An 18,020-nucleotide genomic window follows, 5' to 3' on the forward strand; every position below is an offset into this window, starting at 1 on the left:
TGTTCTGTCAGCTTCTTATTGGACCAGACCCTCTTTGTGAGTCTGGAAAACGTGGTAGCTGCTTTACCAATGCGTTTGTTTAGCTCGGTATCGAGAGAAAGAGTGTCGGAGATCATTGAGCCAAGGTACACAAAGTCATGGACAACCTCCAGTTCATGCGCAGAGATTGTAATGCAGGGAGGTGAGTCCACATCCTGAACCATGACCTGTGTTTTCTTAAGGCTGATCGTCAGTCCAAAATCTTGGCAGGCCTTGCTAAAACGATCCATGAGCTGCTAGAGTTCTTTGGCAGAGTGGGTAGTGACAGCTGCGTCGTCGGCAAAGAGGAAGTCATGCAGACATTTCAGCTGGACTTTGGACTTTGCTCTCAGTCTGGAGAGGTTGAAGAGCTTTCCATCTGATCTGGTCCGGAGATAGATGCCTTCTGTTGCAGTTCCAAAGGCATGCTTCAGCAGGACAGCGAAGAAAATCGCAAACAAGGTTGGTGCAAGAACACAGCCCTGCTTCACTCCGCTGTGTAATGTGTAACCTCCTGATTTTAGAAGTGGGCTACCTCAGAACGCCAGATGCAAGGGAGGGCACCAGGATGCAGGTCTCTTATTGTCTTGTGTGCTCCTTGAGGCATCTGGTGGGCCACTGTGAGATACAGGAAGCTAGACTAGATGGGCCTTTGGCCTGATCCAGTGGGGCTCTTCTTATGTTCTTACAGTTTCTGATGGTTGGCTTGTTTTTTGTTCTGTATTATATTGCAATAATAAGATATATTGAATGCAAATAACTATCTACAACAACACTAATGGTGTGTATTCTCTTCAACCTGCCTGGAGTTTTTTTTTTTTCTTTTGCTTTGCATTGGTGCTAGCTCTCAGAAAAGTAAGAAGCCGCAGTTCAGAGGTAGAACCTATGTTGTGCATGCAGAAGGCCCCAGGTTCAAATCCCTGGCCCTGCATTTAAAGGGGTCAGTTGAAAGGTGATGGTAAAGGCTCCTGCTGCCTAAGGCCGGGGCTGCCACCAATCAGATGAACTAGATCGCCTGAGGTACAACCTCATGATTTGAACATGTCTCAGACTGATTCAGTCTGAGACATGTTCAAATCATGAGGTTGTACCTATTCACCACCAATTTCTAAGCTGCTCCAGAGGCCCCAACCACTGAAGGGCTGGGTGTGGACTTTTCCATTGTGGAGCACCAATTGTGAAAACCTTCCTCAGAGAGCTGACCCCAGAGCCCATGTGGCTCACCTTCAGGCACCGGTAAAATATTTTGTTGTTTTAATAAGTTTAAAACATTGTTGTTTTAATAAGTTTTACCGTCTGTTGTTTAGATTCTTTTTCTGAATGGATATGGGTTTTATATCCTGATGCACTCTTGGACAACAGATTGGACAACTGGAAGGTAAATAAAAGCAAGAGATGAGCATATGGTAAAAGTTGATCCATGTCAGTGCTTAGAGTTTCAGGGTAGATCTCAGGCCTGAAAAGGCTGAAGACTGCTGCCTTTGAGGAATATATAGACTGGTTAGTGCTGGGTTCTGTTCTAGAACCAGCCAAAAACTCCATTTCCTAAGTCATCTGAACTGCTCTGGGCTCCCTCACAAACCCCACCCACATGTCTGGTCCCTACTAGAACTTTTGCTTTTAGACAGCTGGTGCCTGTTTTAAACTTTTAATCCTTATCTGTGATCTGAGCACAGCAGTAGGTACTACATGCCAAGCTTACTTTCCTCTAGAATTTCCTGAGCTCTCTTGCTCTTTCCGCCCTCAGAAATGTGCCAGTGAAGTTTGCTCGAAGTCTCTTTTGCTGACTTGAGAATGTCTTGATCCTCCATTTACTTAATTGTTACAGTCTCCAGGTCATATTGATTGAAATGCATCTTCAGAAGGATTACAGATGATGTGCACCAAGTATTTAGGTAATTATGAGGGAAGCAAATGAACTAGAACTGCTTCTGATCCATTTAGATTGAGGTATCAACGGCACCCTTGAGGCTGTTTTTGAAAAATGTTCAGAAACGTTAATTGATCTAAAATGCTACTACCAGATTATTAGCAAGAGCTGCCTATACTAAGCACATAATTACTGATTACCTTAAGTATCACCACTTCCCCGATATTGAACCCTTTGCATATATATCTAAAAATGGTTTCCAAATGTCCAGATATGCCCATCCATAATTGTTTTTTGCAAGCCATTTGTTCAAATGTTGATAACGTTAAAAGGTCCTCAGTCCATTGAGTTATGACAGGAGGGCATTTATCAATCCAGTGTTTGAACATATGTCTTTTAGCTACATAAAGCCCATTTTTGCTGCCCCTCTGTTAACTATTTTATTTGTCTGGTTGGGCAACCCAATCCTAAACTGCCCAGAGCACGGGCAAAAATGGCTGCCGTGGCATCCTAAGCGCAACCTGGCAGTCGCTGCCGGCTCTTTGGGGAAGGGAACGTTCATCCCCTTCCCTCAGGTAAGGAAAGTAGCCCCACAATGTGGCTGCTTTGGAGCTGCCGCAGAATCAAAGAGTTCTGTGTTGGGCCACTCCAACATGGAGTTCCGGGTCCGGTGGAGGTGAACTCTACCAGTCCCACCCTACTCCCACTCTGCTCCCTCCCTCCGCCATGCCTCCTCCCCAGCTGGCACTGGGCCAGATCCGGTGCTAACACTCACAAATATGCTTTGCGGCACATTCGAGACAGTGCACACCGGTAGTAAGCCAGCGCGCAGAACTCAGGATTGGGTTCTCTCAGGAGCAAGTGAGTTGGCTATGCCTCTCAGATTGTTCTGTTCCACTTCTGGCTAAACACACACACACACACACACACACACACACACACACACACGCACACACACACATTTTGGGGCTCTCTGGGAGACAGAATCTTAATCTGGGAGAGAGAATTTTTCCAAGCTGGCCTCTTTAAGTCTGGGCTTTCTAGCCTTGGCTGGTAGCAGTGGAGAGACTCCCATTTTCCCAGTAAATCCCGGTGTCCTCAAGAAAAGGAGAAATGGAGACCAGAGAGTGTCAATTGGTAGATGCTGCATCCATTTTAACCTCTGCCCTTTCTTTTACAGACACATTTTGAAAACAAATAATAAAAATGTGATCACAGCACATCCTAAGAAAGCCTTTACTTTTCAAAGGTGCAAACCCATGTCGACCGGGATTTGAATGAATCAGTTCTCCCTTTGCATCTTGGAACTCTGACTGTTGGCTTGTGGTATAAGTGAGGGGGGAAAAGCCTCCCTCGTTACATATTGTTCTAGTTAGTCTACCTGTTTCCTTCTTCTCCAGGGGAGCTGCTGTATCACGCATCTACAAGAAAGCACATTAAAATGGCTGAATGACTTTGGCAGTAGCTTGATTTGCTGCAAAAAAATAGAACAAAGTTCATTCAAAGTACAAGAGAGGGATAAACTTGCCTTGGGAGTCTATCCTGTATCTTATTTATCTTAACTATCTCTTGCTTGTGTTGTATAATTATGCATAATAACTCTGTGACCCAGACAATCCTTCTTTGTATTTGGGTCTTCTGTCCAGCAGTGTTTACCCTAAAGATATCAAAACATGGAACAATAGTTTATGGCTATTTCTTGAATAACTGTTTCCGTTTTGCTGATATGTTCTTGTTGCTCTGTTGTACGCTTGCTTACCCCTGTTGCTATGGCTTTTGGCATCTTACAGCTTAATAAGTAATAACTCTAATCTATCAACTCAAAACGTATGAATTGTCCAAGGTCATGTGGTACATCTTGTCCCTGCTAATTGGGTAAGAGGCACTTTTTCAAATGGGTGCTCCTTTTTTAGCAGGGGGAGAGTAATTGGCCCATCTCACCCCAGCAGTGTCTGTTCTAGTGGCTGTCTGCTGGTATTCTTTTGCATCTTTTTAGATTGTGAGCCCTTTTGGGACAGGGAGCCATTTAGTTATTTGATTTTTCTCTGTAAACCGCTTTGTGAACTTTTAGTTGAAAAGCGGTATATAAATACTGTTGTTGTTGTTGTTGTTGTTGTTGTCACTGGGTAGGGGTAGGGATTTAACAGGAGTTTGCCTCATATTCAACACACAGTCCAATCCATCACATTGTCTTCCCCCTTTTCCCATTTCTGAGCTCCACGTCCTGGAGGTGTTATATTCTTGGACTGTAAAGATCCTGGTTGTCTTAGTGACAAAAAGGAGCATGGCTCTTGATGCGAGAAAAACCCAAAGAGAGCATGGTAAGGAGATGTAACTCATTTCTACAGAGTAAATCAAGTGGTTTTAAGTAAGTCAAATTGGGCAATAAAGCCACACACAAAAAATGAAAAAAAGAATGCCTGAACTGAAGCTGTATGCAGGAATATGTCCTAATAAATATTGCAGGGAACATCTCTCCAGCTTTCCTTATAAGGAGATGGAAGTAGGAGCCAAATGTTGCCTTTTAAAATAATGTGTTATTTGGGATGTTTGGGTACTGGATCAAAGCAATTTGGAGTCAGTATGGTGTAGTGGGGTTCAAAGTTCACAGGACCAATCCTGGACCAGATACCTCCCCCAGACTAGCCAATCTCACAGTGCTGTTTTGAGGGCAGCAAGGGAGGGGAAAATCACATATACCAGTCTAAGCTCATTGGAGGAATGGGGGGATCAAAATGTGTAATAAATAAAAATCTCATTCCAAAGTTTAATAAGAAAAAGTGAATGGAGCAACCTGCAAAAAATGTGGACTGTGTATTACTTTTCTTCGGGGACCATCCCTTTGAAGCCCTGCAGCAACAAGAATGGCAACAAGAAGATTCAAAGGGCTTGTGGGCTAACACACAGGTTTGAAGAAGGGGAGATGGAGGAGTGGTGGAAGGGTGCATAGAAATATGGGAGCAGGGAGTGAGCAGAGGGATGGTTCTGTGTATGGAGCATGCAAAAAACTAACAGCTGGACACATTCATTAGGAGAAAAACAGATGGTGAAGATAACAGAGACCTCCACACATTTTGCTGTCCCAAAAGACCTATTTTACTTGGGTATAGTTGGGGTGCTGAAAAAATATCTTTGAACAAATTTAGGATATTTTTCCTTTGGCAACTAAAAAAGGTTTGATTGTTTTTGTAGGCCTTTGTAATAGGGGTGATAACCTTTGGATCTTAAACACAATGTGGGCTCCATGCTTTTTTGCCAGAGTGCAAAGTCAGATACGGTAATTTTTTTTCCTTGAAATTGCTTCTCAGTAGACAGTAGTGATCCCTTTCTGGGAAAAGACAAAACCCTATGCAGATGTTCAAAATGATTGTACACAAATGCTAGGGGGGGGCAACAACAGGGCACTGGGAACATCCACCCCTGTGCCAACACATTCTGAACTTCTGCCCCCCCCCATCCACAACAAAGACAGTGTGTATCTGCAGCAACAAACACTGTGTGCAAGTAGATCCTCCCATGATTAAGGATGCTGGGTTTTCAGTAATTCTGCAGAGGTTGAAGACTGCAGAGCTGAATTATTAGAAGCCATTTTTCTCCTTGGTTGTTTTGTACCACCTAAAGGAAGATAAATATATTTTTCAGGATTTCATAAGTGTGTTCTAATTTTAGTTGCAGTTTTTCCTCCTCCATTTCTTTTGTAATTTGAGAAATGTAGAAAATATAATTCCAGAGTTAAAATAGAAACTTTTCTTTCACGACTCATGAGACTGTATGTGCAGGATGAGACTATAGTATGCATGTGAGAATGGTTGGCAACCTTCAGTCTCGAAAGACTATGGTATAAGCCTACAGCACCCGGTATTCCCAGGTGGTCTCCCATCCAAGTACTAACCAGGCCTGACCTTGCTTAGTTTCTGAGATCAGACGAGATCAGGCATGTGCATGTGAGATGGGCCTTCTATTATATGTTGGTAATGGTGCCCCTGGAATGATGCTTGGGCCCTGATTAGGAACTTAAAACCAAAAATGTATTTGTCTCATAGGCAAATTAATGGAGGACAGGTCTATTGACAGCCATTCGCCATAATGACTAAATGGTACCTCAGTGTACTATGCCCACAGCTTCTGAGAGGAATTTTATCAGGGGGTACCAAGTTTCTTTTGGATCCCTTCCCAAAGAGGGAGGGGGTAAAACTGAGTGGAGGGACGCAATGGGGATGGACAGAATGGAGGCAAAATAGGCAGGGGGAATGTCACAACAGCTAGAAGAGTCTTTGAAGCCCAGGTCTACCGGTACCTGTCTTCCCAGTGCAGAGTTCAGGTCTACCTGCTTGCCCAGCATTGGCAGCTAAATACAGTAATACGGAAAACCAAATACGCTCCTCTCTAAAATCTTTCAAATAGGAAATTGTTGCAGAAAATTAGCATCATATTTAGGCTCATACTAGAACGGAGAGTGTTGTGTGCAGGGCCTCTGAGAGGAATTTTATCAGGGGGTACACCGTTTCTTTTGGGCCCCTTTGCAAAGGGGGGGTTGAAACAGCTGGGGAGAATGGCGACGGGCAGGGAGGGGCAAAACAGGGTAGGGGGAGGGTAGAGACACCTGGAAAAGTCTTTGGAGCCCAGGCCTACCAACCCATGTGGCATCAGTAGTGTCCCCAGCATTCCCAGTCATGGTAGTGTCCCCAGCAGGGAACAAGTCTGAGTAGATAGGAAAACGTAAGATCCCAGGAAATTTCTGGGCCCCCTCCTTTGGCTCCAGGGCCCCCCTTTGGACCCTGGGCCTGGGTACAAATTACCCCCTTTACCCCCCTTTCCTAGGCCCTGGTCCTGTGTACACGAGAACTGACTTCTGCAGCAGCTCAGTCCCGCAGCGGTGTCTCTGAGCTCCTATACACGGAGCTCCTTCATGGTTGGCAGATCCACAAGCCAAAGAGCTACTATAGCAGGTCAGTTTCCTACCAGATGTGACACTGTTAAGGAATGTATGCATTCCTGGGCCTGGTGGGTATGCCAATAGTCGCTGCCATGTGCCCACGGTAATGCCTCCAGCATCCTGCGTGGGCAGTGAGTCTGGGTGAGATTGAAAAATGTAAGATCCTAGGAAACTTCTGGACCCCCTCCTTTGGTTCCTGGGCTCCCTTTCTGACCCTGGGCCCGAGTACAAATTACCCGCCCGTCTCCTAGGCCCTGACTATGCCTATGTTTACCAATGGGGTGAGGGGAATGGAGAAGGTCTCTTGGCTTCATGCATTGCTGATGGAGTTCCTGAAAGCATCTGGCTGGCTACGGCGGGGAAAAGGAAGTTGGACTAGGTGGGCCTTTGGCCTGATCCAACTGATCCTGGCTTTTCTTATGTTCTTACTTTTCCTGTTGTGCTTGGGCTGCATGGCTGGCTGGGTGTCTTGGTCTATGTGCTTGCTGGCTAGCAAGGGTTCTGTGAGCCAAGCTGTGTTCCTGTAAGTTCAAAACAAGTCAAAGCAACATATTGCTGAATAAACTCTGTAAATATTTATTTGGTAATTATCATGAGCTATTATAAATCAGAATGAGTAGAAGTCTTGGTTTCTTTTCTGCACTTCAAAAAAGGGTCTGTACACAGCTACATCTGATGTAATAAATCTTTGTCCTATTTCAAAACAATGTTAAAACATTCACTTGGCGAGTGTAACAAATCCAGCTAGCTTTAATCATGGAAAGTTCTCTTCAGACCTTCAAGCTCAGATGGTGAAATAAACCATCTTTACAACTTGTGCTATCTTTGAGCTGTTTGAAATAGGGAAAGGTAAATAGTGATGGAAGATCATATTGTGAGATGTCACTTATTCTTGTTCAACACACATGTGTTTCTTGAGGTGATCCACCCTGAATTTAAGTGTTGATGTCCAGTCCTGACTTTCTCTTTTGGTTTGCATCATCCTGTAATGGTTTAGAGGCTGACTAGCAAGTGCAGTAAGTCAAGTGATGAATTGAACAAAATTCAATTCAAAAGGCGTGATGATCAGATATGCCATCAGCAACAGCTTTTGGTTTCCGTTTTACTTAACTGGAAAATCTGGCACCACCCAGACAGTAAAAGTTATCAACAGTTATCAAAGTGTGGCTTTCTGGGTGAGCCTATGTATGTTTACACAGAGTGGAACCAGATGCTTCAAGAAACTCTATCACTGTGCTTGTTTTTCTCCTTCTCCTGGTAACATGCGGGGTAACATGTAAGCCTGACATCAAGCATCTGGCAGGCTGCACACTATGTGGCTGGAGGGATGTGCGCAGGTCAGATTTAGGAATATTGTGCCAGATGTTCATATAGTTTAGGCATTGCAACTGTATGGGTACTGTACAGTTGGTTAGTGTTCATTCTGCATATGTTGTATGCCGACACACCTGCTGTTGTTGCAAACACCTGCAGTGTAGTTGATCAGAATCCTGCTTGTGTTCTGGTGAACAGTGACAGGAGGCAATTACATCATGCATATGTGATGTCACTTCCAGGCTCTCCCCAGAGGAGGGAGTGCTAGCTGTGGTGGCTTTGCACCCCTGCTCCTTCTCCTGTGGAGCTCTCCTTGAAGGGGAGCATGAAGTCAGCAGCACCTCTTCCTCCAGGGAGAACCCAGAAGTGATGTCACAACATTATGTGATGTGTCTTCATTGCCCCAGGCACCAGGGCAGTGAGTTACACCTCTGTATTTAGTTAGTTAACTAGTGCAAACCGGCTAGTTAGCACTAGTTAACTAGTGCTCACTGCAGTGGTTTCACATCCCGGTTCCTTCTCTTGTGAAGTTTCCCTTTTGAAGGAGAAGGAATGAGCGTCCCAAAAAAGCTCTGGCAAAGGCTGCCATTAAGACTCGTGCACAAGCTGAGTAAAAAGGGGCAGGCTCAGAACTTGATTCGAGTCTCATCATGGTGCATCCCTGTAACTTACTGTGTAAGTATGTATGTGTGTAAGCCTGACATATATATAATGTATATGTATATACATTGCCTCAAACCCAGAGGCTATTCAAAAATCAGCTTCAGGTAAGACCTCAGCATCCACTGATTTGGTATCCACTGATTTGACTCACCACTAATACCAGGGTCCACCTTTAATGGCTTGTAACAAGGGAAAAAAAGCACCAAAATCCCATTTCCTACCTTTGCGCTGTTAAATAATAATAATAATAATAATTCATTCCATTAGATTTGATTATTTACCCCATCTAGTGGCTAAATGGGGTATAGTGTCTATGCCAATGCATTCTGGGGTGACAATAGAGGAGCAAGAAATCTGGAAGCCGGTCTTTCCACTGATTTGGTATTCTGATTTTTTTTATCCACTGGGGGTTCCTGAATGGAATCTGGTTGGATTATAAGGCATAACCTGTATTGTAGCTGCTAAATTATCCTGCAAAAAGCTCTGGTCCTGCAATTTGCAAGATAGCTGCTAACTGCCCTGCAAATAGCTGAGCTCCTCAGTTTGCAAGCATTTATGGGAAGATAAATGTGTGAGGCTTTTTTCTGATTATTACTTAATAAATGAAAAAAATAAATATTATTTCTTTCTTGATGTCCTTTTTAAAAAGTCTGGTAAATTTAGGTGGCTCCTGATAGAGTGTTGTTTTAAGAAGTGGATCCTGGTGCTAAAAAGTTTGGGTACCACTACCCTAGAGGTTTCTGGTGCCACTCAACCCTTACTAAGGAAGATTGATAACAGATCTCCAAGCATCCACCACTGACTACCTCACAATCAAATAAGTACAGCTTCTTTATATACTTTTAACCATTGCAAAGAAGAATGCAACACCTCATTTTAAAATTTTATTGTAAACAGCAAAGAAAATTGTATTGATGGATAAATAAGCCCACTTCAATTATTTTTTTCTCAGGGTCATCATCATTGTCCTAATGTGATGCTAACATGCAAACATGTATTAAACTGTGTTCATAGATATACAGTAGTCATTTAGTTTAGACTAGAGCAGAAGTGCCCAAACAACGACCCAGGGGCCCTTAGGGATGCCCAATCCAGCCTGCATGGAGTCCTCTGTCTCCAATGAGTCTCTGGCCCTCCAGAGACTTGCTAGAGCCCATGCTGGCCCAAAGTGACTACTGTCAATGCGAGGGCCGACTGTTTGCCCTCTCGTGCAAGTTGTGGGCCAAGGGCTTCTGCTTGCTGTTTCACACCTGTGAAGCAGCAGTGGCAGCAAAGAAAAGGACTTGCTTTGTGCAAGGTCTTTTATAGGCCTTGAGCTATTGCAAGACCTTCATTCATTCATATAAGTTCTATCTCTAATATATTCATATATGTAAACTTATTCAAATTTTAAATGTAAATTAATTTTTTTTCCGGCCTCCAACACAGTGTCAGAGAGATGATGTGCCCTCCTGCCAAAAAGTTTTGACACCCCTGGACTAGAGCGTACTTTAGAGTAGTGGTTCCCAAACTGTGGGTTGAAACCAGATTTTTGGTAAGTCTCCAAAGGGTGATGGAAAGATAGATAGCTAACTACTTCAGGCCCGGAGGCTATTGATAAATGAGATACTGTAGCTGCTAATTACCCTGCAAAGAGCTCAGCTCCTGAAGTTTGCAAGATAGCTGCTAACTGCCCTGCAAGCAGCCAAGTTCCTGCAATTTGCAAGTATGTGTAAATATAGTGAGATAAAGCTTGAGAGTTTTTTCTGGTTATTATTACTTATAAATAAATAAAATATTATTTCTTTCTAGATCTCCTCTTTTTAAAGTCTGGTAAACTTGGGTGGGTCCTGATCGAGTGCTGTTTTAAAAAGTGGATCCTGGAGCTAGAAGGTTTAGGAACCACTGCTTTAGAGCATGTTTTGATTAACATTAAACACCATAACTCAGCCTTGCAAACAAGTCCTCAAGTTTCTACCCTTCAAACGTTTGTACTAGCCCACCTGTTCCCACATTCCTGGGATTTGTGGCATAAAAGGGAACAACTACTGTACCAGCTTTGCTAAACTTCCCAGCCTTGGTGCCTGGGCACAATCTCATTTACCATGTAGGACTGAGCAAATGGTTATTTTAAGGCAAGTAGCTTTAGATAAGTTCTGTAAGCATGCCAGGATCTGTAGTTATCTAGCAAGACATGTCTGCCAACAGAAATAATCTCCCTTATTGAATGACCCTGACATGCTATCACCAGTAAAGAGAAATGGACCTTACAGATTGCATGTGGAATTTTCTCCTGCTTTGAGTGCCTGTAATTTTTCACCAAGAGGTACTACACTCTTAGGCATACATAGTTCATTGCGAACCTGCACATAGGCTGCTTATGACATAGCAGCCATCATGGGATCTAAGCTGTCTACCTGTGCAGGACTGCAGTCACAATGAGTCAATGTATAACAGATAAACAGGGTTAAGGCCATAAAACTGAGTAAATGAATAATACAGTTGAGGAACAGAGGTGCATGGCTATAAAACTGAGCGGTGCATTGTACACCTGCTGATAATTGCTACTCTCCCAGCACAGGTGTGTACAGGTACAGTATTAACATGGTGTGCACATTCATCCCATTGCTGTGGTTCACATTTCTTGCAAGTTTTTATGTTGTTTCATTTCCATCCCACTTTTCTTTCCATGGAACTCAAGGAGGTAAACGAGGGGCTCTCAGGAAGCTTCCCACCCAGGTAGGGCCCTGACTCAGGTCAGCTCAGTTTCAGCAAGTATGCCTTCATGTGCCTTCAGACCAGTGGTCCCCAGACTGTGGATTGGGACCCACCAGTGGGTCACGACCCAATTTTTGTTGGGTCACGAAACTGACAGGCTGATAGCTGATAAGAAAAAGGAATAGAGCCCCGTGGAAAGCGAAACTGAGTCACAAATGCCTGTTTACTCACAAGTAGGCAAATGTGCATGGGCTCCTATGAAAGGCCAGGCAAAGGGGAATGGCAGTCCACCAATTCAATGAACATGGAGCTCAACAAATCCTCAAGAAGGTGGTCCCCCTCCATAGTAAAAGGATGAAAGCAGAGGCTTGAGCAGCTGATAAAGTGAAACTTTTTTTTTTAGTCTCATAATGCTAGGTTGGTCCCAAAAGACTGTTGTTCTAAAAAGTGGATCCTGGTACTAAAAAGTCTGGGAACCACTGCTTTAGATCATGACCTCATCAGGGGCCTCATGGATAATGGGCCTCATCAAGTTTGCAGAGACATGCAAAGCCTAACAGTCAAGAACACGAATCTAAGTAAGCACAACTAAATGATGATACTTCCTTTGTCAACACTTTTGAAAATTAATTTCTATCTCCATCCAGAGAAAAAGGGACCCTGCAAAGGAGGGAAGTCCAAAGAAGTATCTCAGCTGTGCCCATTTTGGTGTGCTAAATGAACACAGTCTTATACTGACCTAGACTATCAATCCGTCAAGGTCAACATTACCTGCACTGACTGGGGTCTTTCCCACACCTATCCAGAGATGGAACCTGAGACCTTCTGCATACAAAACAGATGCTCTACCACAGGGCATGAACTCTGAGATCATCAGAGTGATCTCTGATGAACACATGAACTCAGAGATCATCAGATACCTCCTCACGTTCTTCATTAAGCACAATGATAAACTTATTTGGGTCCACATTTTGTTGGGCTTGGCTTTGCCAAAGAGTCCTCAGCGACTGTCGGACCCTTTGGCTGATGGTCCTTAAGCGCATCGCAAGCTCTTCATTGGCTAACAGGTACAGTAGAGGGTTCAGGGCACTGTTGAGGCTGGCTAAACCTCGGGTCACTTGGTAGGCAATGTAGATGCTTCTTGAAGCCTGTGTACAGGATCCCTGGAGTTGCCAGCCACGGGACACCAAGTTAAGGTTCCTAAAGATGTGATATGGTAGAAAGCAGACAGAGAACAGCACCATCACCAACACTGCCAGTTTTATACTCCTCCGCTTGAGAGTGGGATCCACGTTCCTGTTCCTCTGGAGGACCACAACTACATGGCAGTAGCATCCGGTGATGATGAGAAAAGGTATGACAAAGCCCGTCATCGTTATGGCCAGGGTATATTGCAGGTAGGTGCCCACATTCTCGTGCTCGGTGGTGTCATGGCACCTCACACCCGTGTGGTCCATCTTGCTAAAGATGAAGTCAGGAGACAGCTGAATGATGACCCAGCCCCAAACCAAGGCACTGAGACAGAGAGAAGGACCAAGAGTCTGGCATCTACCCAGCATCCTTAGCGGGTGCACGATGCCCAGGTAACGATGCACGCTGATGCAAGTCAGAAAGCCAATGCTGGAATAGAGGTTGAGGTGGAAAAGAACCCGGGTCAGCCTACACCAGCCTGGGCCAAACAGCCACACGCGACCCTGGAGGTAGTAGGACACCAGGAAGGGCAGCGTGATCACATAAAGCAAGTCAGCGACACCTAAGTTGCACACCAGCACACTGAAGGCACTCCAGCTGCTCTTCCGTGAGCTCAGGCATAAATTCCACAAGCCCAGCCCGTTCCCCCAAAGCCCCAGCAGAGACACAACCAGGTAACAAGAGGGCAGGAACCACTGGGTGAAATCGGTGTTCACGGGGCACAGAAGTTCAATGTTCAAAGTGGTGCCAAAGGTGGCGTTGGCCAGTCCACTGTCCCTTGCTGCCTCTTCCATGTCCATGCTGACGCTGTGGCTGGGGAAGAGAGGAAGAGCCAGGAGGAGTCTAGGGAAGGGGCTCCTCTTAGGGTGGTAGCAGGGAAAGGAGCAGCCGCAGCAGCAGGGGTGTCCATGCAGAAGGGCTCACTGGGTGGGAAAGGAGACTGCAGTGGTGAGCATCAGAAGAGGTCCTCTGCAGGTCACACTGAAGGGGTCTTGGAATCTCACCTCAGGGGAGCCTGGGCAGTAATACTGGGGTAGGTGCTGAATGCAAGAGGGAATGTCCAAGGGGCAGAAGGTCTCTTGGGTTGTTCTGAGAAGGGGGGAGAGGCGACCTGGTGGTGCAGCAGGAAGACAGGGTGCCAGAAGCAGGGCGCCAGGCAGTTCCCTCGGTGGAGTTACTGACGGGACGGGGGGGGTGGAAGGGGATGCAGGATCGGGCCCCCTGCTGTGGGTCTGGTTCTTGCGCCCTGCTCACTGCCCCCCCCCCCCGCAGACTCGCCTCGCTCTGTGCTGGACCGCAGACCCGTCGCCTTCCGACGTGCAGCTGGAGGTCGAGGCGCCGCTGCTCAGCGGAGGGGGGATCCGGGCGGCAGGCGCTGCTGCTGCTGCGAGCGTCGTGCAGGGCAGGCGGGACGGGACGGGAGAGCAGAGGGCGGCGGGACTGGAGAGGACTTGGGAGGAGCAGCCGAGAGTGAAAGTGGGCGCCGGAGGGCTGGCGATGGGCAGGGTGAGGCAGCCCGGAGAGACCTCTGCGAGCCGGTGGCGTAGCTAGCGGGGGGGCAAAGCGCTAAGTTTTGCAGGGAGCCTCACCGCGGCGTGCAAGGGCCCCTCCCCGTCCCCTCCGGAGCCACTCCAGGCAGGGGAGCAAAACGGAGGCCAACGTCTCCCTTGCACGCTGTGGTGAGGCTCCCTACAAGATTTAGTGCTTTGCCCCCCCCAGCTACGCCACCGGTTTAGCATGCAGTAGACACATTCATAATGACCCCAAACCCGGCTAACTCCAACTGGTGGGCAGGATCTGATGTTCTGGAGTGCTGCATGGAGGCCATGAAGATCACATGCGGGCTGACAGGCTGCAGTTCAGCCCAGGCAAACCAGAGGTCCTCTTGGTTCAGCAATCCACCCTATAGCTGCTGAATGAGCCACCTGAGGGGGTTGCACTCCCTTTGCTGAAGCAGGTGCACAGCTTGGGAGTCTTGGATCCACTGCTGCCCCTGCATCATCAAGGCTGTGGCTGTATGGGGTGTGTGTGTGTGTGTGTGCTCAACTCTTGTTCGTACACCAGCTGTGGCTGCACCTGTGCCAGTAGGGCATGTGCTGCATTCTGCAGCTGGGGGGCAGTCACAGAGGCCTCCTCAAGGTATGGCAGTGTTTGTTCCCTTACCTCAAAGTTGCATTACCCTTATGTCCATGCTGGAAATTGGGTTAGGATTGCGCCCTAAGCCGACCATTTTCATCATCTAAATTTTCTGCTGCAATTATGGCCTGAAGAATCTCTTCATTGTCGTGGAATCTTCTTTTTATTTTGGCTAGCACTACATCCAGAATTTCAAAAAAGTCAGAAGCATGCTTACTGAGGCTACAGCATTTGGGCCTCTTAAGCCTAGAAAAGAGGCGCCTGAGGGGGGACATGATTGAGACATACAAAATTATGCAGGGGATGGACAGAGCGGATAGGGAAATGCTCTTTACACTTTCACATAACACCAGAACCAGGGGATATCCACTAAAATTGAGTGTTGGGAGAGTTAGAACAGACAAAAGAAAATATTTCTTTACTCAGCGTGTGGTTGGTCTGTGGAACTCCTTGCCACAGGATGTGGTGATGGCGACTGGCCTGGACGCCTTTAAAAGGGGATTGGACATGTTTCTGGAGGAAAAATCCATTACGGGGTACAAGCCATGATGTGTATGCGCAACCTCCTGATTTTAGAAATGGGCTATGTCAGTATGCCAGATGCAAGGGAGGGCACCAGGATGAGGTCTCTTGTTATCTGGTGTGCTCCCTGGGGCATTTGGTGGGCCGCTGTGAGATACAGGAAGCTGGACTAGATGGGCCTATGGCCTGATCCAGTGGGGCTGTTCTTATGTTCTTATGTGGGTGTCACTACATGACGCTCTGTTACCTGTTGTTTCAGACACCACATAATCATCAAGTAAGGAATTAAATTTCCTTTTCTTTGGCATTTTTACTTCTTCCTCTTTAACCAGTTTTGATGTTTCCTGCAGAATTGATTTCAAAGTTTCTTAAGTCTTCTAGTGAACTTTCTGTAGCTTGAATTAAGTTATAGGCCTGCTCCAAGGAAATGTCATGACTTTGGAGTCCCTTATCTACTGGAGAAAGAATTACCAAAATATTTTTCATTACCACTAGACAAAATCTAAACTCTTGCTTCCGCATTATAAGGTGGAGACCAGTGCTAAGAAACACATCTTCCCCAGCAAATCTTTTTCCATTATTGATTGATATTAGTTCAAGAGTTTCTGATATATGTTTGTATTCTTCAAAAATTGTCCTACACACCTGAAGATGTCCTGACCATCTCTGTTCCAGCAGACGAGAAAGAGCTTTGCCTTCATACTCAGCAGCTACTACCCCACGGGACAAAAATTGTATAATTCCACACATTGTCCAAAAAATTCCCTCACCATTGGCACAACTTCAGCTGCTTTAACTACAACTAAATGCAGCCTATGGTTAAAACAATGGACATATGGAATTTCTTCAGTTTTTTTTTAATTAATGCCTGGACACCACCTTTCTTGCCACTCATAACCGATGCTCCATCGTAACATTGGCTCAACAGATTGTTAGGATTTAAACCACACCTTCGGAACATATCTAAAGTTGTGTTTGTAAAAGTCTCAGCAGTTGTTGTCTCTATGGATAGCATGGATTCGTAAATTTCACCATCTTTAACATATATAGTAGCAATTGCTATATTTTCTCTTCAATTTTTGTCTTTTGTTCCATCCTCCAAGACAAAAAAAATGGGACAGCTGCATTCTTTATGTCATTGGAAACTTCCTCTTGAATGAGATCAGTCATTACTTTAACTATTTCATTTTGAATTTCTGGGGATTGTTAAGTGGTATTCTTTGGAATAATTTTATAAGATAAAAGTTTTGGGTCCTTTTTGAGGGTATTTTTGAAAAGGTTTTTTAATAAACTTTCCTCCACATGTTCTTCAATGTATATTCCCCTCATTGGAAGCTCATTAACTACAAGAAATGGAATGATTTCAACAATGCTTGAAATGTAATACCTATGTTTTTCAAGCACATTGTCATTAATTAGAGTTGAAATAGATGTGTTTGAATCAGTTCTTTGGTTTCTTTCAGACCACATTAACATAGCCTGCACATGGGTCTCAGATGAAGCATGCTTGAAAAATCCTGATTTAGTTTTATCCAATGCAGCCTTCCAATTGCTAAATCCCTTTTTTATGTAAGCTTGCTCTTTAGTAAATGGAACAAATTGGTGACACGGATAGCAAAATGCAGCATCTAGTTTTGAAGAATATTCCAACCACTTAAAAAGTTGAACCACTCTGATCTGAATGATCTGCCATCTTTGTTCTTTGAATATTTACCAAGTTTAATTTGTTTAATAGGCTCTCCTACTCGTGCTAAATCATCAGGAGTCTTCTCATTAATTGCTTTACTGGTGCTAGCAGAAGCAATGATATCTCTATCTCCACCTGTTGTTTCCAAAGTTTCTTGATTACACGAGTTTGAAGCTTGGTTTGTTCTGACAACAAAATGGTCCATGTTGGAAGATTTCAACACTAATTCTTTTTGCACTCAGGTTCTTCAGAATAAATCTCTGTTTATTTGGTGGTGTATATATCCAATACCCATGAAAAAAACTCTGAGATATCTCAGAAAGATTCAAAATCTCAGATGCCAGAGCCATGCTTTTCTCTCCCCCCCCCCCAAAGAGAAAGGCCCTACCAGACCCAAACAGCAGAAATGGCCCATCCAAAATCTCAGGTGCCAGAGCCATGCTTTTCTCCCCCCCCCCAAAGAAGAAAAAGGCCCTACCAGACCCAAACAGCAGAAATGGCCGTAGCCTTTCCTCATAAGGAAGGTGCCCCAGCCCCGTAATCATCTTAGTCGCTCTCTTTTGCACCTTTTCCATTTCCACTATGTCTTTTTTGAGATGCAGCAACCAGAACTGGACACAATACTCCAGGTGTGGCCTTACCATAGATTTGTACAACGGCATTATAATACTAGCCGTTTTGTTCTCCATACCCTTCCTAATGATCCCAAGCATAGAATTGGCCTTCTTCACTGCTGCCACACATTGGGTCGACACTTTCATCGACCTGTCCACCACTACCCCAAGATCTCTCTCCTGATCTGTCACAGACAGCTCAGAACCCATCAGCCTATATGTGAAGTTTTGATTTTTTGCCCCAATGTGCATGACTTTACACTTACTGACATTGAAGCGCATCTGCCATTTTGCTGCCCATTCTGCCAGTTTGGAGAGATCCTTCTGGAGTCTCCAGGTCATTTATGAAGAGCACTGATCCCAGGACAGATC

General features: G+C 45.1%; 1 protein-coding gene and 1 pseudogene across 1 annotated transcript; both read right to left on the reverse strand.

Annotated features, from left to right (window-relative positions):
• Positions 1–5,731: 5,731 nt before the first annotated feature.
• LOC136650035 (5S ribosomal RNA) lies at positions 5,732–5,850 on the reverse strand (annotated as a pseudogene).
• Positions 5,851–9,672: 3,822 nt separating this feature from the next.
• LOC136647525 (P2Y purinoceptor 1-like) lies at positions 9,673–14,081 on the reverse strand. Its single transcript, XM_066623120.1, has one exon. It carries the CDS (start codon positions 13,487–13,489, stop codon positions 12,401–12,403), a length of 1,089 nt encoding a protein of 362 aa, XP_066479217.1. The 5' UTR covers positions 13,490–14,081; the 3' UTR covers positions 9,673–12,400.
• Between the last annotated feature and the right edge of the window lie 3,939 nt (positions 14,082–18,020).

This window comes from Tiliqua scincoides, chromosome 4 (assembly GCF_035046505.1).
Source record: "Tiliqua scincoides isolate rTilSci1 chromosome 4, rTilSci1.hap2, whole genome shotgun sequence".
Taxonomy (NCBI): Eukaryota; Metazoa; Chordata; class Lepidosauria; order Squamata; family Scincidae; genus Tiliqua; species Tiliqua scincoides.